Here is a 27,009-nt window from a genome sequence, read left to right on the forward strand (position 1 = left end):
CAAGTGAAAAAAAATATATAGACAAACAGATGGAGACAGCGAAATAGTACCTTCTAAGCATAAAAATGATGTCAAGGATAGCAACCACAAGTCAGTATTGTAACTAACAAATGCTTGAAAAGAATTATGTGAACACTTACTAAGCTTAAAATTGTGCATCAAGAGGCCTACACAGCAATACAAAAATAACTGCAACAAAGTACAGTAACAGCCCTTATTTGTTGTATTCAGCACATACCCCCCCAAATCTTCACATAACCCTCTTTCTTTAATTAAGCACTTGGCTTGCCACTGGAAAAACAAGAAATAGTGTTCCAACGAATTTTGGGACACTGTGGGCTCCATGGTAATGAGACGGCCGATGCTGAAGCAAGGCGCGCCCCTCAGCAACAGCCTGTGAACTGTTGTGCCGTTCTCTAGACAGGACATCGTGTGCCTCCTGTAGGAATTAATGAGTAGTGCGACGAGAAGATACTGCGCCTAGCCAGACGCTTGCCACGTCCGCCCTAAAAGGCCGAATCCCACTACTACGCGTTTCCTGTTCTGCGTGAAATTCCATACCCGCATGCCCGCCTGATACACAGGCTATGTTTAGGCGTCGCTTTCACGCACAGGTACTTGCAGATCATTGGACTGGCGGACTCCCCAGACTATTCAGCGTGTGGCGTTGTTGAGACTACAGACCATGTGCTCGTGGTGTGCCCTGTGTATGCACATGAAAGACTGACACTGGCAGCTACCTTGAGACATTTAGACAGACCACTATCAGAAGACCTCCTGCTAGGCGCATGGCTGGAGAGTTGGCAGACGATAGATGCAATGCGTGCTTTTTCATATTTCTTAGGCAACATGGGCTTGGACTCGCGCTTGTGATGGTAGCACTTATACAATGTGCTCTTTCATCTCAGTTCTCCCATCGTCATCCCGCATTGTGACTCTTCTATTCTTCCCCTTCCCTTGCGCAGAGTAGCAGGCCAGACACTCTTAAATTACATGTGACAGGAAAATTGAATTTGTAGCCAAAGTAATTAGCGATCTTTCACTCTGTATTTCGTTCACAGGCAACACGAAGAAAATGACTTACCTTTAATATTTTAACTACACACTTCTCGTTGTTAGTGATGTTAATAGCCTCAAACACCTCGCTGTACTTCCCACGACCAAGCTTGCGGACAAGCTGGTAGTCATCTTGAACTCTGAAAGCAAATGCGTCAAATTAAGTAAACATCAGCCTAACATACAGCTACTTGCAGGTGCTTCCATGATACAGCTCACACAAGTGTTATGCAGATACTAAAGAACTGCCACAAAGCCCACTGTTGCCAACTTGTAGTCCTATCAGTGCTATGACATTAGAGAAGTCGTTTTGCTGAAATTACTGAGCATCATAATGAGTGTGAAATGTGCATTGTGTGCAATTTGCTATTGTCCCGTGGCAGTATACAGGACCAACATACTCGTTCACACAAACATGAAAAATTAAACTTTTCTGCGTATAAAGTGAACCTAGGTTGCATACACAAAGCACCATCAGTAAGTAGCATATTGACAGCAGGAGAATTGAGTAGTTATGGTACATTTAAGGGCAACTGCAATGAAATTAAACTTTACCTGAATTGGTCATAAATTAGTAATCGATGCAACATTGGCAAACGTGCAGAGTTGGTAACCAATTTTTTTTTTACTGACAATCTTTAAACAGCATATTAGCAGACTACGCAGGCAACAGGTGGTTAGCGCACACGATATGGATCCCAGAACATGGCCTCAGGGATCACCCCTTCACTGTGCCACGGCCACTGCCCACTCTCAGAAGGTCCCATGTCCTGGCATAGCGCTATCATCTCAACATTCCGGGTTCTGTGTCAATCTGGTGAGCAGTAATGGCAGCATTTTGGTGTCAAAAATGTCCATTTTCAAGAGCTCTTACGACACATGCCCTAGAATTTCAAGGATAAAATTTTGCACGGAGGCTGCCTTATATCTATGCTATTTAAACTATATGCATTTTACTATGCCCTACTCGTCCAAGACGCCGATGGTACAGGCACTAAGGAGCCCATCGCTTCAGGAAGCTTAGACAAGAGTGATGATGACAGAGATCAGCAGCTCCACAGAGAAAGACGGAGGAAAACTCTGAGGATGACATCACGTAGACTAAAATTGAGGAGAATAGTGTTCCAACAAACCTTCCATGGTTTCCTTTTTTTAGCTGCACCCTGCAACCTTATGAAGTTTACGAGGTTTCAGTAAGAAGTTTACCACAAGTTTGCCTGATGAACTGTTTGAATATATTGAGAATTTTTTTTTAGGCAATAGCTGGTTATAGGAGGAGTGGACGTGGCCAAAGGTGTTTTGGAGCAACTCTGGGAGCAGCAAGTTGGCTATATTGGAGCAGGTTTGGAGCGGGAATTGCCCATTTCAGAATTGTATGATAAAGCTCAAGATCGATGAAATACAAGCTGATTTAAAAAAGGTTATTTGAGTTTGAAGAAAAATATCGTTATATACTTGCTAGCCAAGTGTGACAAAAATAAAAATAAGGCTTTATGAGAAATGTGCTCTCTCTGTTGGTGGGTGTTGTTCATGCTAGTCATAAGCCATCTTTATGAACAAATAAGTGAATAATATTTAGGTTTATTAGATAAATTTTATTAAACAACTTAATGATGTGTCAATGCAGACTGTGATGGATGCCAAGGAATGCCTGATAACAGCATTTAAAGCAGCCTAGATGTTGCATAATCTCATTTGCCACCAAAAAAAATTTCGCAAAATTTTTTTTAATGCCACGTGGCAGTGTGCCCCCACGCCAGCAATATCAGTGGTCTCAAACTCAAACCTTGTCATCTAGATGACTGCAAATCTTACATCTGAACCATAGCACCGCATTAAGGCTCGAAGATAATCACCGAAATTTACTGAGGCATTGAAGAAAGAGGGTGGACACTTGTTTCTAGTGCGATGTACTAGGACGGTAGTTGACAAGGTTTATGTTTGAGACTACTACAATTACAAGTGCACAAACACATTATGATGGCAAAATTATTTTTTATTATTCATAATATTGAAGATTTCTTTATCACCAGAAAGAAGGATCACACAAGACCTATAGTTTGCTTTTAACAAAGTTATTGGTCATTTCTCAACATCCTTCAAACCACTGAGTGACACCATATCTATAAAATAGGTTCATAAAAATTACACAAATAATTAGATCATTTCTATTTCCATCCGTTTCTCATTATTTGTGCACCATTAAAAAAATACAACTACCATGGATAATGCCCACCATAGATAGTGCCATTCATGTAAAGCTGTCCCATTATTTTTTATTCATGGAGATTTCGGTCGAACAGCTGTTATTAACACACCCTAAAATAGTCATTGCGCGTGTGCCAATTTTCCAGGTCCCTTGCAGAGAAAATAACACTGATATTTTTTTACAAAGATAAACAGGAAGAAAAGTTCACTGGCTTTCTGCTCTACATACACACCTAATATCATGGACTATACAGCCTCGAAACATTTTCAGGCAAGCTCCAACTTATTTGTGGCCCCGGCGAGGGGCCCATGACCTACTGCACAATGGTGACCAATATTTTAGGTGCAGAACATTCGATGGCTTACTGAATCTTTCAGACTATTTGCACAAGTTACGTTGGGAACATCGTTGCCACAAACAGTTTCTGCCATTCACATTTTTTCCAGCTTTTTACGAACACCATTCGGCTGCTGAGGTTGACTAAAACCACAACTAAAACTCAAACTTTAGATGTCTGGCTCATGTTCTGCAGTGGCAAAAGTCTGATTTTGCATGGTATGGTCGTGCTGAAAATGAAGGGCACAGAATCCAAATTTGAGTGATGGTAACTATTGCCACTAGTGATTTGTGGTTGAGAACTTTCACGAGAGCAAGCAAGGAGTTTGCACACTACACTGTACAAAGATGACAAGAAAATTTTCAATTACCCCCATTCGACAACATGTGACTCATAGTCCCAGTAGTCCCTTGGTCTGTGGGAATTGACATCTGTATAGACACGTGACCTGCTGGGCAAAGGCATCTGGTGGCCCCTGCTGCTTCCAAACTGCTTCCCTGGTTGCCCTGACCTCTCGGAAAAGCCGCCTTTGCCGCCCCAAACCTGCGCAAAAGGTATCAACAAAAGCCATTAGGGCTCAAATGCATTTCTTGGACGTCATTTTTCAGGAAAGGTATATTTGAGCTGCCAAAAATTTTACACTAAAAAAACACATTCATGCTTAACTTTAGATAAACAGTACACACTAATAATTAAAACTGACAAAAATGCAAACACATACATGCCTACCTGTGAAATAATATTTGTAAATAGAGAGTTTGAGCTTCTCCGGTACACCGGTTAACGCAGGTTAACTGGGTGTTTCGCTGGAGAGGCACAGGTGTAAATGTGAGTGGCTGGAGTGATGCAGCCACCTGTTGGTGCAGAGCTCAAGCAGACAAACACAAGGCTAATATTGCAGTAACCAAGTGTACTCTTATTCACTGCTGGTCTAAACTTTTGCAGACGTAATCGTGCCACTATTTGCCACTGCCAAAAACTTACATCAGCAACGAAGTAGAATGAACTTGGTTGATGCTCTGCCCCAAGAGGTGACAGCACCAGTTAAGCCGCCCACCCGGTAATACGCCCAGTTTGCCTGCATTTACCAGAACGCCGGACAAGCTAAAACGCTCCGATATCTTTAAGAGATGACCTCACATGACCTCAGGGGGGACACAAAAGGATATTATGTGCTTTGCCCCGAGTGTGCCTTTTGTGGCACAGACATGCATTCTATAAACACCGATTAACCTTTATACACAGCACACAAGCCACGATGAACTGACAGCACAAACTGACAAGTACACATTGCTTGAGGTAACCTGCGCAGCGACATTTCTTGTCGATTTCCCCTTTTGTAGGAACTTATGTAAATAAACCTGCTCAAAGCAAATATTCCTCTGCTGTCTTTTGTTCAGCAGAAGATTTCCGAGAGTATCTACGGTGACAAGTGAAACTTTTGCGATCCGAACTTTTCAAACAATTTGACAAATATTTTAAATCGTAGAACAAGCTTAAATTTGTAAAATGTGCAAACAAATTTTGGAAAACTGGTAAGTATGGAATTAATTTACTACAACCTCTGCTATGAGTTACCAGAGCTGTCACTAAAAGACAGCATTACGGCTGTTCCAGCCCCCCCCCCCCCCCCCCCCCCTTCCCGAAGCTTTAGGCAGAATTTTCACATTTCATGGCCACGGAAAATGGAAAAGGCTGCCAGCAGAAATTGCTGAAGTAATACTGCACAAAAACATGAGTAAAAGAAAAGGCAAAACAAGAGGGGCATTCGTGTGACAACTTAAGGTGAGACCCTGCTGCCAAAAATTGGCCCAACTATCTTTTGCATCCCTTAGATCCTGATTGGAGTAGATCATTCAATCTTGCTTGATTTGGCCTCTGCCAACACTCTGAACATGTTCAGAAAGTTTTTGACTCATTTCCTCAAAACAGCATTTTTGATGGTGTCGCAGTTTGGGAGCAATGATCTCTCGAGTTCTACTCATTCTATCCCAACATTTATTTATCTTTTTGTCAGAAAGGTAGAAAATTAAATTAGAGGGCAATGTGCCTATACTATAAACGAATAATATTACAGAAATTTTTCAAAAGTCATAATCTGTCCTGGGTGCTAGTAAGGTTTAAAAGTTTGCCATGCTCTCACTGATATAAAGTTAGAACACTATTTCTGCTGGTTTGCACTCTTTGTCAGTTACAAATCAGTTTTGTAAGTCTATACATACATATATATATATATATATATATATATATATATATATATATATATATATATATAGTTTAGCAAATAGCGCACCTCCAGACAAGCTGTGCAAAAGTGGATTTTAAAAATTTATAACAAGCTAGTTACTCTGCAAGAAAACAGTGCAGATATTAAATTAGCACACTGAAATACATAAATTCAGCGAGTTTCATCAAAATCTACCCACAAAAGAAAAATAGTTTTTGAAGTACAGGGTCCCCCTCTACATTTATCAGCAACAATAAAAGCGCATCACAGACATATATTTAAGCAATGCATTCATTAGACCTTGGATATACATCAACAGTAAGGATAAAAGCAACAGAACAAGAACATGACAAAAATAAAGATCAAGCACCCTTTCTCACAAATGTATATTTAAATTTAATGACAAATAACGACCTATAAAAGGAGTTAGTCACAGTATTGGAAGCCTGTCAGCCTGTTATAATGAGCCGAAAGCTCTGAAGGAGCATTCAGAAAAAAATTACAGAATTTTTTTTTCTGGAACGAGAGCTGCATCAGCATGTGAAACAAAGAATGCACCAAATCTCAAAGCAATTACAATATGCTACACCTCAGCCTGAGCAACTGTTATCACAATGTATGATACTTTGAGAGAGAGAGAATCAACTTTTATACTGTGCCCTTAGTAACGGTTGGTGCGCGCTGGCACCAGAAGGGGTGGAACCTTCTTCTCAGGTCCCGTATGTGTCCAGCAGTTCCTGGCCCCTAGCCGCCAGCGCGAGCTGGGTCGGTAGGTCGGGGCTGGATAATAAGGTCTCCCATCGCTCGGGGGGGGGGGGGGGGGGGGAGTTCTTAAGCTTAGTGCACTCAGCAAAAATGTGTGCTAGAGTACTTTTGATCGTCTGCAAAACGGGCATGAAGTGTCATGCTCTGTTGGGAACATCTTGTGCAAGAGCACGGGATGCGCTAGCGACCCCGCTTGCGTGCGTCGCACGATCGTTTGCTGCGTTCGGCTGAGTTGCGGATGCGGACGAGGAAGCCTACATCATCCGCTTCTGTACATTTGTGTGATTTCTTTGTAACTTGTCACGGGGTGCTGTAGCTCTGGCTCGTCCTCGGCCCGGATTGACAGTTCTCGGGCATAGTGGTCGGCGAGTACGTTGCCTTCCACTTGCAAGTGAGCCGGGACCCTAACGAGCTCAACGGCCCGTCCCGGTAATTTGCATTTGGTGAGGATCGCTAGTGCCACGGGAGAGATGTTCCCCTTGCGGTAGCTTGCGTAGGCAGTCTGGGAGTCTGTGACCACGGTCCTCACTCCCGGTTGTGCGAGTGCGAGGGCCACGGCCTTTGAAATTATACATTAAGAGGATGCTTTGGCTCGGGTGCTCCCATCTAAATACATGTAAAAGGAGAATACGTTTTTCTTGGCAACCACTCTACCAAACTTGACAAAGTTCGTTGCATTTAAAAGAAACATTTTAAATCTAGTGACTGTTCGTTCTGAATTTTTGATTTACGTTGTTAATTCTTTACTAAAAATTGGCAAAGATCGCAAATTTTCAGAAAACAAAACTATCAAGTTTACAACTCTAACTCAAAAATGAAGAATGATACCACAGTTCTGTGAATTGCATCTAATAGTACATCTAAAGAGGGCAAAATTGATGTCACACATGAATCTAAAAAAATTTAGTAACATGGAAATACAGCTTTTGCAGAACCCTTGTACAGAACATAAAAAATCAAGTAGTATATAAATTGGCATACTGAATTTGTCCGCGTTGATTGATCTAATGGATGCCATTTACAGAATCGTAGTATCTGTTTTTGATGTAAAGGTATTAATTTGTAACCTTCGTGCTTCTATTTTTTTTTTTTGCTTTCGAATGTTTTAACGTTCTTTCAGCAAAATTCAGGCCCTAAATCAAAAATACGATTCCAAGTCACTAGAATTTGCCTTTCTCTCAAATGCAACAAATTTCATTGAAATCTGTCCAGAGGTTATCTCAGAAAAGCGTTTTTGCATTTTACATGTATTTGAATAGGCTGCGTTAGAGTTGGGCCTAAGCTAAAGCTTCCTCTTAAGGTGAAAGCCCTAAGGGGGGACGCGGATTTCGCATCGCAAAAAATTGTCAAAAAATAGATTTTTTGAAAATCACGTTTTCAGTTTCTATAAGCCTTTTTCTATCTGATACCCAAATATCATCACTGTAAACCACTTAGAAGTGCTCTAAAAAATTCGTTTTATCAACCAAGGTGGCGAAAAATCTCGCGGAAATCAAGAAAGAACAGCGTTTTTCAAGCCGCAATATCTCCGGCGCGACCGAGCGCCGCCATCTTGGTCTCGTTGGAAAGCGCATTCCTCAGTCTTCAAATCTGCCGCTTCAGCGATCTCCTCCATACAGAAACAAGCGCACAAAAAGCAAATGATTGAAGGTCGTGCCGGAGTCTGCGATTGGCCCGGCGCTCGCGTCGTCTGCTCGGCTCTTTGCACCTCGCGAGTCTGGACGTCTCCACTTGCCGTAATCTCGACGTGTCAAAACGGGCGATACGCGGACATCGCAGTAGCATGGCAGATCCCTACGCTTGTGGACGTTTCAGACTCACGTCTAAGCACTCCGAGCATTGGCGACGCGGACTTCGCGACCAAAACTCACGCGCGGAATCCTCGGACATGCGGCTAAACCTTTCAGCACTCGGTGTTTCGGAATTCGTGACGAAGCACATCGCACACGCAATCCTCGGACACGCGGCTAAACATTTCGCGAATAGGGAGTCTTCGACTCGGCGATCATGCACATCGCACGCGGACTTCTCGGACCCTCACCTTTCATAAAGAGAACCTCATGAGCTCTGTTCACTAGGCCCCTTGGGCTGGCAGACACCTGGCTGCAGAAGTGATTGAGGCATCATACAAAAGCAAAATTCTGGAAAGTACCTAGCAGCTGCATATCTATCACTGGCTCTCTGATCCTAAGTTCTACAGCCACTGTCAAGTAAAGATGACTTGGGAGGCTGCTGACACTTAGAGCCTTCACTCAGTAACATGGTCAATTCTACCAAAAAAAAAAGCCTCCCCAATTGTACTGGAGATTGCTATCAATCGGGCAGCCTGCGGGTGCAGGCTGCCTGAATGTACACAGAGAGTTCTGCCCACACAGAGTTCTGCACGTCACTTGGTTTGAAACCTGGGCACCATGCTCTTTGTAGAGCAGTAGCAGCAAAGAATTCACTATTAAAAGAAAAAAAAAAGGGGGGGGGGGGGGGGGGGCAAGCACCCCAAACCAGAGGCCATATGTCTAGAAGCCCCACATCACAAAACATGCCAAAGACTACACATTCGGTGCCTTTTAGAGAACTGAAGAGAACGTGAAACTGAGAGCCGTTTTCTCAGAACTGTTTTTCTGCCTTTCTGCTCAGTTTCTGGAGCTATTTCTTTTTTACCGTTCGACATATTTTGACTCCGTTTCTTTTTTTTTGTCACGTTCCTTGGGCTGCAGTGCAGGTCACGACATTCTCGCTTTCTTATCTTGACCCTTTGTAAGTTTACGATATGGCTATTCATCTACCCTGAAAGTGTGCTTGATGTGAAGGTAACATAAAATATGGCACTCCAAAAAACTTGTGTTGCGAAAAAAACAAAATGCAAGAATGTCACGACCTTCAGCACGCATTTAGCTATGTAGTCAATACTTAACAAGCCTTCTATCACATATTTTAAGTTCCCCAGGCTCTCCAGAAAGTAAGAGGGAGAAAAATTCTGCTCAATAAAATTTTAATAAAATGTTCTCAAGATATCGCTCTGAAACTTTTATGGAAGCATCAGGGAGATATTCTAAACATTTGTGCCAATTTTCATCAAAATCCATTAAGAAATAAGGAAGTTGATTTTCAAAGCCACATGCCCCCTTAAGTGGCTCGTTGCAATGAATCATAACCGAAAAAAGGGGCGTCTAGTCGAGTGGTTAAAAAAAAGTGGCGAAGCATCAATTGAGATAACAGATTAGTACACAGCTATGTGAAGTAAGGATAGTACTTTTATCGGCCGTATCAACTTGGAAACATTCACTTACTAACTGAATTAACAAGCCTAATGTCAGTGCACACAAGCAAACATGAACACATCACACTCAATGAGTGCGGACACTCGCTGTAAGAACACTGGCGTAAGCAAGCGCAGCAGCAGCAGTGGGCGTAGTGACAAGCCACCCCCTCTCTCCCATGCTGCATTCCCGCTTTCCTTTATATATGGCGCGCGAGATTGGGCCACGATCGTCAGTTCCACTTGCGCCCGGCCGCGAAATGTGCAGTTGCTGCCGGAGCACAATGCCACTGCCCCACCCACTCCCATCTCCCCCATGGCCTTTCGCGCTACGGAAGACGGCGCGTTTGCACTCTGCTTTCTTCCTTCGCGCGCGCCAGGTTGAGCCGCGATCGTCAGCTTCCCTCGCGTGTTTTCACTCGCACATACAGCATATGACGTGCAGCGACGGGGTTATCGCCCTTGGACTTTGTGCGGAACATCATGGCGATGACAAAAATGGACCTGGAGTGTCCATGTAATTCCTATCGCAATAATAATTTGAAAATAAAAGTGGATGAAGAAACAACTGCTTGCAGGAGGGATACGAACCCACGTTTTCACATTATGCGTGCAATGCTCTTATAAATTGAGCTACTGAGGCACCGTGTTCCCACACACTTTCTGGGGTATTTACGCCTGTCTACTAGTACTAACCCCAGGAGTGTTAGCCAGCGCCACCACTCACAGCCATGGCAGTAGATGTAAAACATCCTACCTACCGCAGGCGTCACGTAGTACGTGTACATTTTGGGTGAAGGCAACTGGTCAATAAACCTACACATGCTACCTGAAGGTGTCAAAGCTGTTAGATTCAAGACCCTTGCTATGAATGAACGAGAAGAAAGGAACCCCCCCCCCCCCTTCCCAAGGCTTCTCGCGCGAAGGAAGATGGCACGTATGCTCTCCGCTTTCTTCCTTCGAATGCGCTAGATTGAGCCATGATTGTCGGCTTCCCTAGCATGCTTTCAGTCACACACACAGCATACGACATGCAGCGATGGTGTTATCACCCTTAGACTTTATACGGAATGTCATGGCGATGGCAAAAATGCACCTGGAGTGTCCATATAATTAAAAGACGCAATGGCTGAATATGAAAGAAACGGGGAAAAATAAAGAAAGAACAAAAGAAGGAACGAAATTAAGAAGGAACAAAGATAGCAAAGAAAGAGAGTGAAAGAAAGATAGGAAAAATACGGAAAGAAAGAATGAAATAACCTTTCGATAGTGCATTAGGCACATGTGTAAAAAAAATCGACCTACAGCGCAATACGTTTACTTCACACTGCAGCTCCTTATGTCTTGCAAGAAGTCTGACCCCACCGATCAGATAACTTAATGCATTACCACATGTGCAGCAGGCTTTCGCCTTCACGTGTTACAGGAGTGTAACATGCAAGCGATTTTTTTACAGCAATGCTGTTAAGGGTTACTTTCCCCACTATCATGTCTGCATGCAGAAAAACACCCCAAAGATAGTGCAATGACGATCGTACGATACCGGGCCGACCCAAGGCGGAGATAAAGCAGGCATTAAACACTGCCCATAAATGAGCCGATCCCAAAGATGGTGCAATGCCAGGCCAACCCACGGCGGAGGTGAAGCAGGCATTAAGCCCTCCCCATACGTGGACCCATCCCGAAAATAGTGCAATACCGGGCCGACGCTCGGCTAGAGTAGAGAAGCAGGCATTAAGCACTCCCCATACGTGGGCCAATCCCGAAGATGGTGAAATGCCGAGCCGACCCGCGGCGGAGGTGCAGTTTGGCATTACGGGGCCCACATACACAGCTTCGCTCGCCATCCTTCTTCGCAGAGTGGATTGGCACCAAGTTTATTATTTTTTTTTCGCAGGACTTGGGTTGGAATGACTTATGACTTGGACTGAATAAAAGGCAGCTGGTAGATGCTGGTGAAGCTTAGTTAACGCTTCCAGCGTCAGGTTTTTTCAGAGATTTGCACCCCAAGCATCACGTGTCTTTCTCAGACATAAAACGAACAAAAGTTTAATTTTGGCTGGCCTTACAAAAATTAAAAATGACATAATGGCAAATGCTCTTATGGTGTGGTCCTCACATTCCTATCTGACAAGGAATGCCGAAAGTAGCATGGTGGGACAGAAGCACGGAAACGTTTTGTGCTCTGTGCAACCCTATAACTCAATAACATTTCTGAAATGCTCTGATGTCACACATGGATACTTTGAAATGGGGTTTCATACCAAATATATGGTTTGAAATTCAAGGGTAATTCAAGAATTTTAAGAACACTAACAAAGGCATCAATAAAGGAACACAAGATGAACTTTATTGTTGCACTTCATTGGCAAATAACTGAAATACTAATTTCTGAAAGATCCTCTGCTCTATTATCTGCATCTTCTCCCCAAGTAACTACCTCTGCTTTCCTTTCTTAGACAGCCAGCCTTTTAACTAAAGTTGCTTTGAGCTTCCCCATTCTTGGGAAATTGCTAAGTTCTGCGAGACAGTCCACAAGTGCCCAGAAATCGGCAGGAACTGACAAGAGCTATACACAGACACCCAGTATAGACCTCTGGTTTTTTTTAATCATCCACTTTCCATAGCCAGCCCCCAGCACTAGCTGAATGACCTAGCTAAACAGAGGCTCCAGGCTAAGCAGCAGCTCTACCTAAATCGTGTTTTGGTCACATCTGTACCACACAACCAGAAAAAAATATACTGAGCTAAACGACCTAGTTGCTATAGTTGGTAACATCAAATATAGGAGCACCATTCAAATCTCTCACCAGCAATTTTACTTGAAAAATCACAATTTCGTTGCAGAATTTAAGATTCCCAGAAGCTGCTGCCATTTCCAATTTCCACTGCCATCGATCCTAAATGACACCACTCAAGCAATCACTTAAATATAAGAAGATACAAAAGGTGCAGAACACTAGTTCACTGCATCCATTTGCATCAGAACCAAGTACAGAAGATTGATTGGGTCTGAAGTCCTAACGTAACACAGGGGTACTGAGACACACCAGTAGTGAAGGGCACTCGTGTCCTTCACTGCTTTTGTGTTCACAGCACACATAAAACACAGTACTTTTTTTTTTCTCCAGCCCCTTTCAGCACGTGGCTGCGGCTGCCAAGAATCGAACCCCTAACCATCAGCAGCAGAGGTTCAGCAGTGAACAGCAGAGCTTTGACAGTGGGTGAACAATATTGCAAAAGTGCAAAGTCTAGTTGAAAGCAAAGTCTAGTTTCAAGTAATTTGCTCCTGGCAGTTGCAGGGATCAGTAGAGAGCACTGGAATGTAACAAAAAAAAAAATGCATCTAGCAGTTTGAAATTTTTCATATTCATAAGCTAGTAAAATGAAATGCTATTTAACAAAACAATGAATCATTATTTTTTCTTTTTTTTTGCTGCATGGCGTGGAACATAAGACAGTGGTTGTTGGTTCCCAACGTGCTTATCTCAGCTTCTATTCATTGCACAATTGTTAATACCGCAAATTGTAGTGGGTCTGGTGAAAGCAATGCATAAAGTTATGAAAATTGAATCTGAACATTCAAGCCAAGTGGTAGTTTCCTATTGAGCATTCCCAAAACCAACAGTTTTGAAATAGACAAAGTCAGAATTCCACCACAGCTCTAAAACATGGAGAAATTTTCAGGTACTAAATTTCGTGAGATGAACCAAACCTTGTCATTTTGACAGACTGGAATTATCCACCGAATTGGTTTTTAGACGCTTTGCGCATTTCGCGAAAACCAATTTTTAGAGCTAATTGCAGAAATTCCAGTGCGTAGATGAACTTGCAGAATTAGTCTAGACAACAGCACAGCATAACCCCATGCACAATACTTCTGCCAAACGCAATGGCATTTTCGAAGGCATTTGCTGTACACTGTACTGAGTACTTGTATATATAAAATTTTAATTGGAATTCTTACTTAGTTATTAAAACAATTATTTACCTTAATTTATTAATTGTTGAATTAATTAGAATTACATTCAAATATAAATGTATATGCAAGTGAAAGTAATCCAAGGCCCTTGGTATTCAAAACAAATGGAGAACTACACACATGTACACGCTACTATATTGGTTGACAGGTCTACTGCCAACCAATATGTCACACAAGATTAGTGCTCTTCTGCTCTTTTTGCGCACCAACGGCGCTGCAGTTTTCCAAGCACATTGCTCATGCAAAAAAGTGTGTGAGACATGCTAAATATAAGTGAATTTTGGGAAGACAGTAAGCTAAACATTTTTAAAACTAAGATTTTTTTGTTTTGTTGCATTTCGGCATGCAAGTTTATTTGCCAATGTTATTTGATGCTCAGAGTTTCTATGCCCTGTATTAATGTGCATGTGGGCAGCTGCCACACCCACTTTTTTAAAGGTTTCTAGTCATTCAAGTTCCTACTGGTTAAAAAGAAATTCAAAACCAATACAGTACATATCTATAAGCTTAGCTAATTCTTTAAGAGTCCTCCGGCAAGAATCAAAGGTTTACAGTAGGTTCTAATAAATAATTTCAGTTTGCTTTACCATACGCACGCTTTTTGTCATCTCCAGTAACAATGGCAAATGAAGGCGCATGCCAACAAACAAGAAAACAAAAAAATCCGTTTAAAAAGTTTTTACCTTACCCTGTGCCCTAAATTTACTTTTATCTAGCAACTTGCATGTACTTTTTTGCATGAGCAAGGTGCCTGAAGAGCAGCACTGTTGGTGCACAAAGAGAGCGGAAGGCAAATTTTTTTTTTTGGTAGGCTGTAGTAAATAATTACTTTGTTTTACCATATGCTTGCCTCTCGTCTACAATGGTTCGTAGCACTTTTCCAGTGTTTCTAAAATTTCTATGCCAACTTTGTGGCCTGAATGTCACCGTCTAGGAAATGAAAAGACAAAAACTGTTTCCCAAGCGTCAGTTTTAAAACAGATTGACACAAGGCAAAAAAATAGGAAGAAGAGAACTCCGATACTTGTAGTGCCTTCAACAAATTCCATTTGCATAACGAGCGATGCCAGCACAAGCAGTATTTGGCTGCTGCTGCCCTAAAGCCTGCTTACCAGCAGTTGGCTCAACCAGATCTACAGTGCCTTCAGGAGCTAACTCAGAACCTCAAGGAACATGTCACTCATGGTTTCTGGGAGCAAAGGCCCAAAAATCCCTTTGTTGGTTTGCAGACGTCGAGAATTGCCACATTAGAGTTTTAAAAAATTATGGGGTTTTACGTGCCAAAACCACTTCCTGAATATGAGGCACACTGTTGTGGAGGACTCCGGAAATTTCGACGACCTAGGGTTCTTTAATGTGCACCTAAAGCTAAGTACACGGGTGTTTTCGCATTTCGCCTCCATCGAAATGCGGCCGTCATGGCCGGGATTCGATCCCGCCACCTCGTGCTCAGCAGCCCAACACCATAGCCACTGAGCAACCACGGCTGCTTTTGAGTTTTCATTGGAAACATGGTAACATTGCTTTAATCCATGTTTTGAATGCGTTTGGAATATCACCTAGGTGATATTCCAAACGCGTTACGTACGTAACAGTAACAGTACGCAATGCAACAGTACGTACCTGTACTGTTAAATGACTAAGTGAGGCTGACTGCCATCAGATGTACTCTGCTGAATGGAACCACAGGCAGATGACAAAGCAAGCCAGGCATGAGAGACGGCAGGCTAAAATATTGAAAAATTAATTTGCAAATGACTATTCGGCTGGTGCCTACTGAATAAATGAATGCTTCATAGGATGAAATTTTGAGAGTAAAATTTAGGTATTAAGGTTTTTGCACTGTATAGCTAAATACCTCAAAACGAATTTTTGTCTTACATAGGTACCATTATCTAAGTATGAAAAGATAAAAAGGCCAATTTTTTTGTCAGCTACATCTACATGTACACTGTTAGCTACTATACCGGAATCAGATATGAACATATTTGAGCTCGGTGTGCTCTAGTCCCTCACTGTTCGCGATGTACCACAACGACCTGAGTGAAGAGGAGGATGTCATGGCAGTTTTGATATGCATCACGGCCATACAGGCACTTCAAGCACGTAGGCAATGGCAACCGGATGCATAAAGTCTCGCGCACTACTTCCGGAGCATCGCTGATTGATTTAGCTGTTTGCGACTAGCAGTCGCAAGGCTGGAAAATCTAGCAGCATGCAACTGGCCTGCGACTGTCGCTTTTCGACCAATGCGATCCATTTGCGACGGTAATTTTGCGACCAGAACGGTCGCATGACCTCTGCAACTCGCAATTGTGAATGGGCCCTTAGAATAATGGTGTATCAGATTTTGTGGGCGCTCGCTGCGCACTTTTGGAGTTATCTCCACAAAACAAGGTTTACATGAAGGCTCCCCCAAGTATACACAGTGTTCTTAACATATTGTGGGTGAGCTGCACATTAAAAAACTCCAGGTGGTCCAAATTATTCCGGAGTCCCCCCCTATGGAGTCCCTCATATTCAGATCGTGGTTTTGGCACGTAAAACCAAATAATTTTTAATTTTTAACACTGTGGATGTTTGTTAGGCCTTACATGAGCAACAAACACTTTCAGGTCAATGTAAGCAAAAGAAAATGTATTAATTAGCTAGAATCATCTGCCAAATATAAAAACTAGCTGACAAGCTGAGCTTATCCATAGAACATGGGTTTTTAATAAAGGGAAAATGGGCCATCCACCCAAACGTAGCTAAGTGCTACAATGAAAACCCATACGGGTTCCTTGAAAGAAAAGCTTCGCAGTTGAAGAAAAATTCGTCCTGGTCCGGGACTCGAGCCCAGGACCACCGCCTTTCCGGGCGCAGCCGCTCTACCATTTGAGCTAACCAGGCGACTAGCCGATGGCAGGCGAAGTCAAATTTATCAACAACTCAGAAGCATTGTATTGTATTTTATCGGGTTTTATGGCACATAAGCAACTCAGGCTATCATGCGCCAAACACATGGTATAATATATTTCAAAAATTGGGTATCCTCAGCGAAGGTCCTTGTCCGGACAAGGGCTCTGAGGAGCCCAACAAATCAAATGAAGACCTCAGCCTTCTCAGGACTGAGAAAGTGGGTGAGGTGCATCATAATATGCGTGGAAAAGCTGGGTAAGAATTTTTAGAATTAGTAGTTCTGTGATATATTATATTTCGTTTAGGATCGCTGCGTCTTTCAAAAAACTAAAAACAGATGATGTTCCTACAAGTGGTTTATCTCCTAAAAGTAGACTGGGATGGAAGGGAATGCGTTCATTGTAAAATTCAGTAAAATATCTTTTCCTTAGCCGTTCGAGTTGTGTGCACGAGAATAAAATGTGATTTACAGTGAGTTCATCTCCACATTTCTGACATAAGGGTTTGTCTTGTTTTGTCAGTAGAAAGTTATGTGTTAGGTGTGTGTGTCCGATGCGCAGGCGGCATAAAATTACTTCTATAAAACGTTCCTGATGTCTGCATGATCTCCATTCTCCTAGAATAGGTTTTACTAAATGTAGTTTGTTATTTTCTTCGCTATTCCATGTACCCTGCCATTTCTCTTTAAGCTTGTTTTTTACTAACTTCATGCAATCTGCATAGGGTATATTTACAGTACTGACATCCTTATGGCAGGCTTAAGCGGCGCACGCGTCAGCTCTCTCGTTGCCTCTAATTCCATGATGGCTTGGTATCCAGAAGCAAAGGCAAGAGTTTGACATAATAGTTCTGCGGAAACCCGCAAGGTGGAGAGACACGTATCCTCGCACTAGGGCTGACTGTCCCAAAAGCCACGCTTTCCGCGGTTTGCATTTTTTTTTTGCATCGCGATAGTACAGTTTGCGCTGTCATCATTACTGTACCGTTACCTTTCCTCGTTCTCAAATAAAACAGAAGCAGAACAGAAACAACAATATCGCAGGATAGGGGGCACACCATCGCACAGCACGATCAAACCAGATGTGCCCGCCTGTCAATGGTGATGACTGGACGACGCGCACTATACCTTCAGTTATGCTTCGGCCACGCGCTCCGCTGTTCGCGTTTCTTTCCATCGCCATAGTACAAATCATTACGAGCAATCACTCCCGGGTTTTCAATCGCACAAGAGCACAGAGTTGGTTTTAGACCCACCATCGACCGAAGCTTGACTATCAGTCAGTCTTACATTTTGAACACCGCCTGTGCAAATGTCCTTATTCATTACTGTACAATATTGTGCGACACTACACATTCCTGTACAGCACTGTACAGGAACTGAGCAAAGCATTTGGAGGCTCCAGTTCCAGTTGAACCCACACTACAACACCTTGCTTGCAAAGAAAAGCCAATCAAATGCAATAATCAATCATGGGGAGGCTTCTGCATGCTCCCTGACCTGACTACTGCTTCACGAGCCCAAAGAATGCAGTAAAAAACAAACCAGGTGCCTGCTCCATTGAGTAAAGACAAATGCTCCCTGTACAATGGCTTCACCCATTTTTCACATTTGCAAAGCTATTGCTTTCCCACATAGCTTGGGCATCACTATGGCTACTATTGATGCCAACAAATCCTCATAATTGTCTTGTGCAATCTGACTTACAAAAGTTGGGAACTAGGAACGAGGTGCACATTTAGTATATTTGAGATGTTTTTTACTCTCAGTACTTATACTAAAAATAGCAAGCTATTACTTTCATTCATGTTCCTTGAGGTGCTTCTTTGAAGTTTCAAATAAGAATTCTCAAAAATTGTCCGAGCAAAATTTACAGCCATTCAAAATAGCAGTGATCAGGCTATAATTTCATGTATCCCAGTATACTCTAGAACTACTACATGTTGAAATATGTAAAAACATAAAAGCGCCAAAAATTAGTACATTTCAAGCGGTAACGAAAAAGAACCTCTAAGTTTCTGTCCGAAGCTTAGCAGCAGCAGAATGCAATGATTATACACTTTTCAAAAATAGCGGTAAGCTATCAACCATGACTTGGTAATGCCTGCCGAATGCACTCCAATCCATTTATTTTTTCGTTAATTTACTTCTCATTAACAGGATCTCCCATGCGTAACTGACCAAGATAAATGTACTCTTGCAGATTCTAGAGGCTCACAGCCAATTTAATTCTTGTCCTCTTGCCAGGCTATTGGACATTACCTTTGTCTTCCTTATATTAATTTTAAACCTTACTCTGACAGCTAAGGTCCTCAATCATTTGTTGCAAGTCATCACCAGCATTGTTTAATAGGACAGTGTCATCTGCAGAGTGCGAGTTGCAGAGATGTTCGCTGTTCATCCTTGCTGAACTGCAGTGTACAAATCGTGTAACCTGTATGGCTGCAAAATATTTATCTGAATAAAAGTTCCCACTATTTTCTTAAACCTTTAACTGGCAGCTAAGCAACATTGTTGACCTAACAAGAACATCTGCAAAAACTAGACAACTCCAAATATTAGTCTGTGCCTTTAAATTTACCTTTGCTTAGTTACCTGCCCAACAGCGGTACAAAAACGTCGAGTGTGAGCAGCAGCTGATGTTTTGTGACAAAACCTGCAGGCTTCAGCGTTCTTATTTAGCGCCGAAAGGTTATTCTCATCATTGCAAAAATTGTTTCGTTTGTTTAGGCAAGCTGTCTTTTTTATATCACACAGAGTGCACCACAAGAACACACAACGACCTTGTCAAAGCAAGTACCAAAAACTAGTCTTGGACCATACTTTTACCTTTCATCGGCAGCTAACAATATTTTTGACCTACTGTTTCTCACTAGTTCTTGTTTTTTTGTTTTTTTAGAAATGTTTTTATCTTTAATTCGGTATGTACTTGTGCAATATGAAGAGGACATCAATAGTCTTGCCAGTTAAAGGTTTAAGGTTATTGAGAATAGCAAGGAGTGTTGAGAATGTCATAGAATATGCCAGCCTCATAACTTTGATAAATGATCCAATCAATGAACCAGACTAATCGCACATAAAAAGGAGCCATTAAAGTTCCAGTACCAATCAAACAATAATTTCCTCCGCGAAGTGCAGTACCATAAGTATCCAGGGCTCTGGATTACTAACAGGCTTGGTGGGAATAAACAGAATGCTTATGACCACAAAAAAAATTAAGCAGTTTTACGTGCCAAAACCATGATCTGATTATGAGGCACGCCATAGTGGGGGGACTCCGGAATAATATAGGCCACCTGGGGTTCTTTAACATGCACCTAAATCTAAGCATGCGGGTACTTGCAACCACAACCAGCGCCAATGCAAAACTTTTTTTTTTAGAAGGGCTTTCAGGTGTTCTACTCCTAGTGTTTGCTTGCGTACAAGTCCCCGGTACTACCAACACATGACTCCGCAGTCATCTTTTTGAACCTTTTCATGCCAACCAACGAGAACAAGATTTAAAGCACATGCAGCTCGTACCATCTATATTCACTTTTGGTTGAACATCAGCAAGCACTCTAATACTAAGTGAAAGAACTGAAGTTTTCCAGACAACATAGTTAATAAGATAATCAGAAAATGAACAGGCACAATAAGGTAGATCTTGCCAATTGAATATTTTTTTCTTCAAGTTCAGTCACAAGAAAACAATATCTAATACCCCTGTCACACGGCAAATCTAATGTCATTTCCAACAAATGACATTTGTTGCGATTAATGTCATTATAACAGCGCGCTGTCATACGGCGAAAACTAATGTCATTTGAAAATGATGACAATGACGATAGTAAAAAAAAAAAAAAAAGATGCCGCAAACCCACTTTTGTCTAATAATTATTTTCCAATATGCTTAATTCCACTAGAATATGCGATCGTTACTTTCAAATTGTACACTCTAAAAACAGTTGCACCCTTTGGGGTCTATATTTGTCCCACAACAACAATCGTCATCTGTCTTGCCCGCGTTTCCTTTTTTTAACGCTGCGAGCCCGGTACTTCCCAGTCACGAACGGCATGCGCGTTATCAGTGTGACGCAGCATTCTCGACAGGAAAGTAGCGAGCGCCAAGTTTTCAAGAAAGGAAACGCAAGCAAGGCAGATGACGATTATTGTTGTGGGACAAATATACACTCCAAAGGGTGCAAACTGTTTTTAGAGTGTAGCGTTCGATCACTAATTTGTCGACATTGCCAACGAAGTCGAGTCAAGCCAAGCCAAAGCTAAGGCAAGCAACAGGGCGAAGAGAATGATAGGCGCGTCCGCTACATCTGCTAAAGTGGTACGAGAAGGGCAGTTGCATGTCATCGCCGTTGTGATGTGCATGCGGGCTCCTAATATCCTCCTTCTTGGCACGTGCTACAGGAAAACACGCGCATGTTTTTACGCCAAGTCAATTGAAGCGGCCGCGGCCGATGCTCCGGTGCGAACCAACACGACTTCTGCAGCGAAAGCTAAAGACGGCTCTTTGGTCACTGGATTGAGAGTAGTTTTCTGTATTTACGCACGTGATGGACTTTAATGTCGTTAAAGCAATAATTAGGTAATAAAATTGATAGAATAGTGATTTTTGTTAAAACAAAAAAGAAGCATGTACTGTTTGCGAAACACTGGTACACTCGTGGTGTCGAGGATACACATTCGGTTCCAAACGAATCCGAATGAGTTTAGCGAACTCATTCGTTTGTAAATGTCATTTTCGACAAATGTCATTACGTTTTACCGTGTGACAGCAAACAAATGGCATTATCAGCGAATGTCATTCGTTGTAAATGACATTAGATTTGCCGTGTGACAGTGGTATAAAACACCCTTTCAAATGCACAAAAGCTGCTTTAACCCTTTGACCGCCACTCCAAACTACACTCGTTTTATCCTTTCAGCGCCTCCCCTGCCTCTAAAGAAGCAACTGGGTAAACATAGCGTTGCCAACAATGATGCTGGCAACATTGTGCTTACCAGAGAGAGAGAGTGTGTGTGTACAGAGAGGTGCGACTATTGATTCTTTGCTCTTGCTACAATCGTGTGCTCTGGCAGCAACATTTTGAGCCCAAAACTTTTGCAAACTTTCCTTTCTATGGTTCCTGCACAGCTTCTAGACCAGCCATTTTGTGCACTGTTGTGAAGCACGACGCAGCACAACCACAACACACGCAGTATACCTTGCACTAAAAACAGCTTGCATATAAAGGTCATGAAGAGGTGCTTTAACTGTTATTATGCAACCTAAATTGTTATAATTACAAGCAAAGTAACTTTAGCAGAAACAAAAAATACATTTTTTGTTGTATCTCAAGCATATGGAGACAAGAGTACTCCCTTCAGCTGTCAAGATGATCGCCGAACTACCTTTACCAAAAGCTCCATTAAACTTCCTTAGCAGAAGGGTGGCCATGTGACAAGGTGAGTCTCGCTTGAGATAGATGGAGTTGCAAGAAGTTCACAGGTGCCCGGGTATAACCCTACTTTAATTAATAAAATCACACAATACACTATTCCAGATGGCTTTTCACAATGTTTAGATTTTTTTAAAACTGCTCACATGATATCAGCCTTAAATGGCAGAAGCTGGCACAATGCATACAACAAATCACTGCAGATAACTGGCATGCAATTTATGCCATTTTGACATTTCGTAAAAGCCTGCAACCATCACAATGTACAGTCAACCATAAAATTTTACAGAACATGAGATCTTAGAAAAGATAGTGCATGACACGAAATAAAGATATGGGTATATATCATGTAATTCGATGTAACAATAAGTCACATACCTTTATGCTGCAAAATAAGATGTATTTATTACATAGAATCTGTCACAGGTCTCAGCCCATTGAACACTTAACAAGGGGAGGGATGCACCTCTACAACCGGAGGCCATAGTGCACAGCATGTGTTTGGAACCAAAACATACCAGTGCACCGCAAGCTGGAACCACAAAGGTGCACCAACAATGCATAATTTAACTTCATGTTAAGTCTACCTGCAAAATGCAGTTGCAGAAGGTGTTGCTGATTAAAAACTACCCTGTGGAACAGATGGAGCGAGACATTAAGACCCCACTACTTCAGTGGTATATAATCAGATTTACATAAAGCTTGTGCCCCCGCTGACCAATAAATACGATTTCAAGCACACACAACAGTTTTAACTTATGTGCAGCACAAAAAAATCCCCGCCCAAGCACTCTGTACAGATGGTTGACTAACGAAGCTGAAACGTGCAGCCCCAGTGTTTATTACTGGGTTAATCCCGACAGTTCATTAAACGACGGCTTGGTAGGCTGCCGGATCCTCGGTACGCAGTTGCTGCTTGTGCTCGGCTGCATGAGCCTGTTCTTAAACCTGGGCTGCAGCATCAGCACGGAGTAGACAAGCTCATTCCCGGTTCTACTCGCTGCATTACTGATCGGAAGCTGCCTGCTCCTGAGGAGTACATACAATGCGTGGACTACCCATTTCGGAGCTCGAGAGAAACTGTTGCGCGCGCACTCGGCTGCAATGGAGAGCAACGTCACCACTACTGGCGCAGCTAACCGCGCACGTCAGTTTTGTTTTTCGCTCTCTTTTTTTTTTCACTTGTGCATGGGGTTGCGCTGGAGGAGTTTTCAGCATACAGGCGACAGACGGACGGACCGACAAAGCGGCTAGCCATATACAGCTTGGCTGTAAAAAGCCAAATATCTGCACAGCCTGACAACGCACCCTTGCATTCGCACTTACAGCCTCTACCAGTATATGTGAACAACATTGTGATGATCAGTTTTGCCGATTACTTTTACAGGCTCCTCAGAAATTGAACGTTTTCAGAGATCCTGTGGCCCGTAAGCTTTTGTGGTTGACTGTACATCATGCAATACAAAGCATACAGTGTATTATCTCCCAAGCTTTTCTTGTCAAATAAGCTTCATAAATGTACACAAACATTGTTTCTGACAATCTTACCAGCAAAGTCCAAGATCACATAACTACGCAGAATGACTTAAAAGCAATATGCTATCTGCGGTGACGTACATACATACATAGGCTCTGGAACCCCTTTTTACTCTTTACATAAAAGGATTAACACTGCCATTAATGAGAACACACAACCATACACATGCTCAAGATTAAAAATACATGCTCATTAAGCATGCAATGATACTGTGTGGTTTGTGCCCTTGAGTGTTTGAGGTACCACCAAAAACACATTCACACAGTATGCTGTTACAGAGATGCATCAAACCTGCTGCATAATGCCGAGCAGTATGGCAGATTGAACACCCTTAGCAAATATTTTACAAGGCCAAGCTAGATATAGGGCCAATATTTCGATAAGTGCATCTGTCTTCACAAGCATGACTGAGCTGAAGTGGTTCCCACGAAGGCATATATGAAAGCTCGGCTATAAGAGATGTGAACACAAATGTGCAGATTTCTCTCATGGAATGTACACATTGAACAACCTACGGAACTTCAGAGAGCCCAACTATCTGGCAGCAATCAATAATCAATACCACCACCTTCCATCAAACCTAACAAGGAGGTAAACCATGCCCCAGAAGGAGCAATCTTAACATACCAATTTGGAGAAACAGCAGGTTAGTGAAGATCTTGAGGCAAGCGTTCCTGCGGGGGAGACAATCAGCGGGGTAAGCAAGGGCGTTGGGTAAGCGTGTTTCACAAGAGCGGCCGGTTCAATAATGGCTATTGTTTCGAAATAACCACATGCAAGCGTGCAGTGGGTACACAAGGCTTTAAATGAGAACAAAAAAAAAGAGGTCCAGTATTGGGGAAAGTTAAAAAGTTGTACAGTGGTTTGTATCAAAGGCTCAAACCGGCAAACGCTGCAACAGGTCACGCTATGAAGGCTTATTTGGGGTCATTAACGGCGTACTGCGTTAGCAAAGCCATCGGAGTGCAAAAGAAAGTTGCATTTTCACAGTGATTTCAGTGACATGCTTGAACGGGGAGATAAATAGGAGAAACGTGACCGGCGTGGCACGCGGATTACATTCATTACGGCACAGCCTGACGGACACACACCCACAAGCACACTATGCGGCACAAGAATCAGCGAATGCTTCATCCTAAGATGAATGTGCTCGCTAGAGCCCAAACGAAAGCCGGGTTTTAGCCACTATACAACACAAAACGATTTACACCAAGTATTAGCATACAAAGAAAACTATGAAGGCATCGGATACGGATTTTTGTTACCGTTTAAACAAGTATGTTCACGTCAACACAGCAGCAAAATCGTGCGTTATAAATGATCAGAGCCAAAAGTGATGTACTTCACCACCGGGTTTTGAAGGTTAAAAACGCCGAATGAATCGACGTTTAAGAGAGGCTTAGAAAACGACTGAAAAGCACATGTTAACTTACGGACGTTAGGGCTAGCAGGCTGGCTTTAGAGAGAGTCCCTCGGCACCTCGGCGACACTTGCAAGGCGTAAAACGCCAATTCAGCGCATAAATACACACTGAGCGAGAGCGCAAGAATCGAAATTACACGGACCATTCGCGGAATTTTTCTGAAAGCTTGTAAAAAAAGTATCCCTTGCACTTTACAGACGTCACACAGCACACCGGCTTTGGTGTGGCATCGGGCGCCGGACTAAAATCCGGATTTATTCTGTAATATGCACAGACGGCCGCGCTTCACAACAGATGACTAGAGCTTGTCGGAACATAAAACCTGAAACGTACCGGCTAGTGCGTGAAAGCTTTCGCGTAGGACGACATAACAGCGCACGGGGAATTAGTACTTCTTTAGAAATTTGACTGTTCAAGAGGATCGGACGCCGCACAACATTGCAATATGGCGGACAGCCCGCCGAGATCAAATCGAGGCCAAAGAACACGAAACGAGCCGATGCGCCACCTGCTCAGTTGAACAACTTCGCATGACCGCCACCAGTAGTTATTCTCTCAATACACTGTCGTATGTGAATTGCACAAAAAATATTTTATTATTATAAGTAACAAAAAACAAACTTAGAAATGAAAAAAAAAAAATCTGCAACTAACTTTTACCGATCATAGTATCAGTCGCGGGAAATTTTAACCATCAAGTAGGCAACTAATTTAGCAACGTTGAACAAACGCACCAATTACTTACCAGCCCGGGGCGGATTGACCACACTTGTTTTGCTGCCTCGTTGTCAACTTCAGAAGCATGCAAATTCCCTGCTTCGCATACCAGTGCACGGAGATAGCCCGAATACCAACTACTCAGTAAAATCTGCAGGAGTCTTCCTCGATTCACAAAAATTCCTGACCGCCAGTCGCGTTCGTATAACCACTACGTAAGAACCATTTTCGGCCTTTTCCTTCCACGTTATACACTTTCAACGTTCCTGCTGTTCACAATTTTCAAGTGCGTAAACACGCACACTTTCCGAAATTATCGCCAGTCGCGTTCGTATAACCACTACGTAAGAACCATTTTAGGCCTTTTCCTTCCACATTATACACTTTCAACGTTCCTGCTGTTCACAATTTTCAAGTGCGTAAACACGCACACTTTCCGAAATTATCACAGACGCATCCTATGAATATGCGTCATTCATTCTTTTAGAGAATCATCAGCAGCAGCAGCCTATTTTTTATGTCCACTGCAGGACGAAGGCGATCTGCGATCTCCAATTACTCCTGTCTTGCGCTAGCTGATTACAACTTGCGCCTGCAAATTTCATAATTTGATCATCCCACTTAATTTTCTGCTGTCCTCGACTGCGCTTGCCTTTCCTTGGGACCCATTTTGTAACTCTAATGATCCACCGGTTGTCTACCCTACGCATTACTTGGCCTGCCTAGATTTTTTTTTTTTTTCTTAACCCTTTCGCTGTCGGACGTTTCTGGCCGTGACGCACCCCCAGTGTCGGCTTGGTTTCAGGGAACGAGCATAACAGGGAATGAACATAGCAATTTATTTTTGATTATGATTGGTATACAAATAACATAGTCAATGCAATATGCATATTTCAGTGTTCTGCAGCTGTTGTTAGTAAACATCATCATCATCATCAGCCTGACTATAAAATCCGTTCAACATCCGAATCTGACGATGCGGAACCCTCTTCCTCTCATGCGACTTTGTCCGAGTCCGAATCCGAGCTCGGCTCGTATTCTGAATCGGAATTCAGCCACCGCTCCCATGAGCAGACGAAGGTCCCGCGCGCCTAGCCATCCGAAAGTAACCGCGCGCAGGGAGGATGCGCTTTCAGTCGCCCGCGCAACGGAGAGAAATGTGACGT

General features: G+C 42.6%; 1 protein-coding gene across 2 annotated transcripts in view; it reads right to left on the reverse strand.

The window, feature by feature from the left end:
* The window catches only part of CkIIalpha (casein kinase II subunit alpha), an 87,002-nt gene extending 61,070 nt beyond the window's left edge, over positions 1–25,932 (reverse strand). The window contains exons 1-4 of one of the 2 annotated variants that reach the window (XM_050192368.3): positions 25,460–25,932; positions 24,331–24,377; positions 3,973–4,145; positions 1,085–1,196 (exon numbers count right to left, since the gene is read on the reverse strand). In XM_050192368.3, coding sequence (XP_050048325.1) covers positions 1,085–1,196; positions 3,973–4,067 — 207 coding nt within the window. In that variant the 5' untranslated portion in view covers positions 4,068–4,145; positions 24,331–24,377; positions 25,460–25,932. Of the gene's footprint in view, positions 1–1,084; positions 1,197–3,972; positions 4,146–24,330; positions 24,378–25,136 lie in introns of both variants that reach the window. The other variant, XM_050192369.3, reaches the window with a different exon arrangement.
* Positions 25,933–27,009: the final 1,077 nt, after the last annotated feature.

The sequence above is a fragment of the Dermacentor andersoni genome, chromosome 1, assembly GCF_023375885.2.
Source record: "Dermacentor andersoni chromosome 1, qqDerAnde1_hic_scaffold, whole genome shotgun sequence".
Lineage (NCBI taxonomy): Eukaryota > Metazoa > Arthropoda > Arachnida > Ixodida > Ixodidae > Dermacentor > Dermacentor andersoni.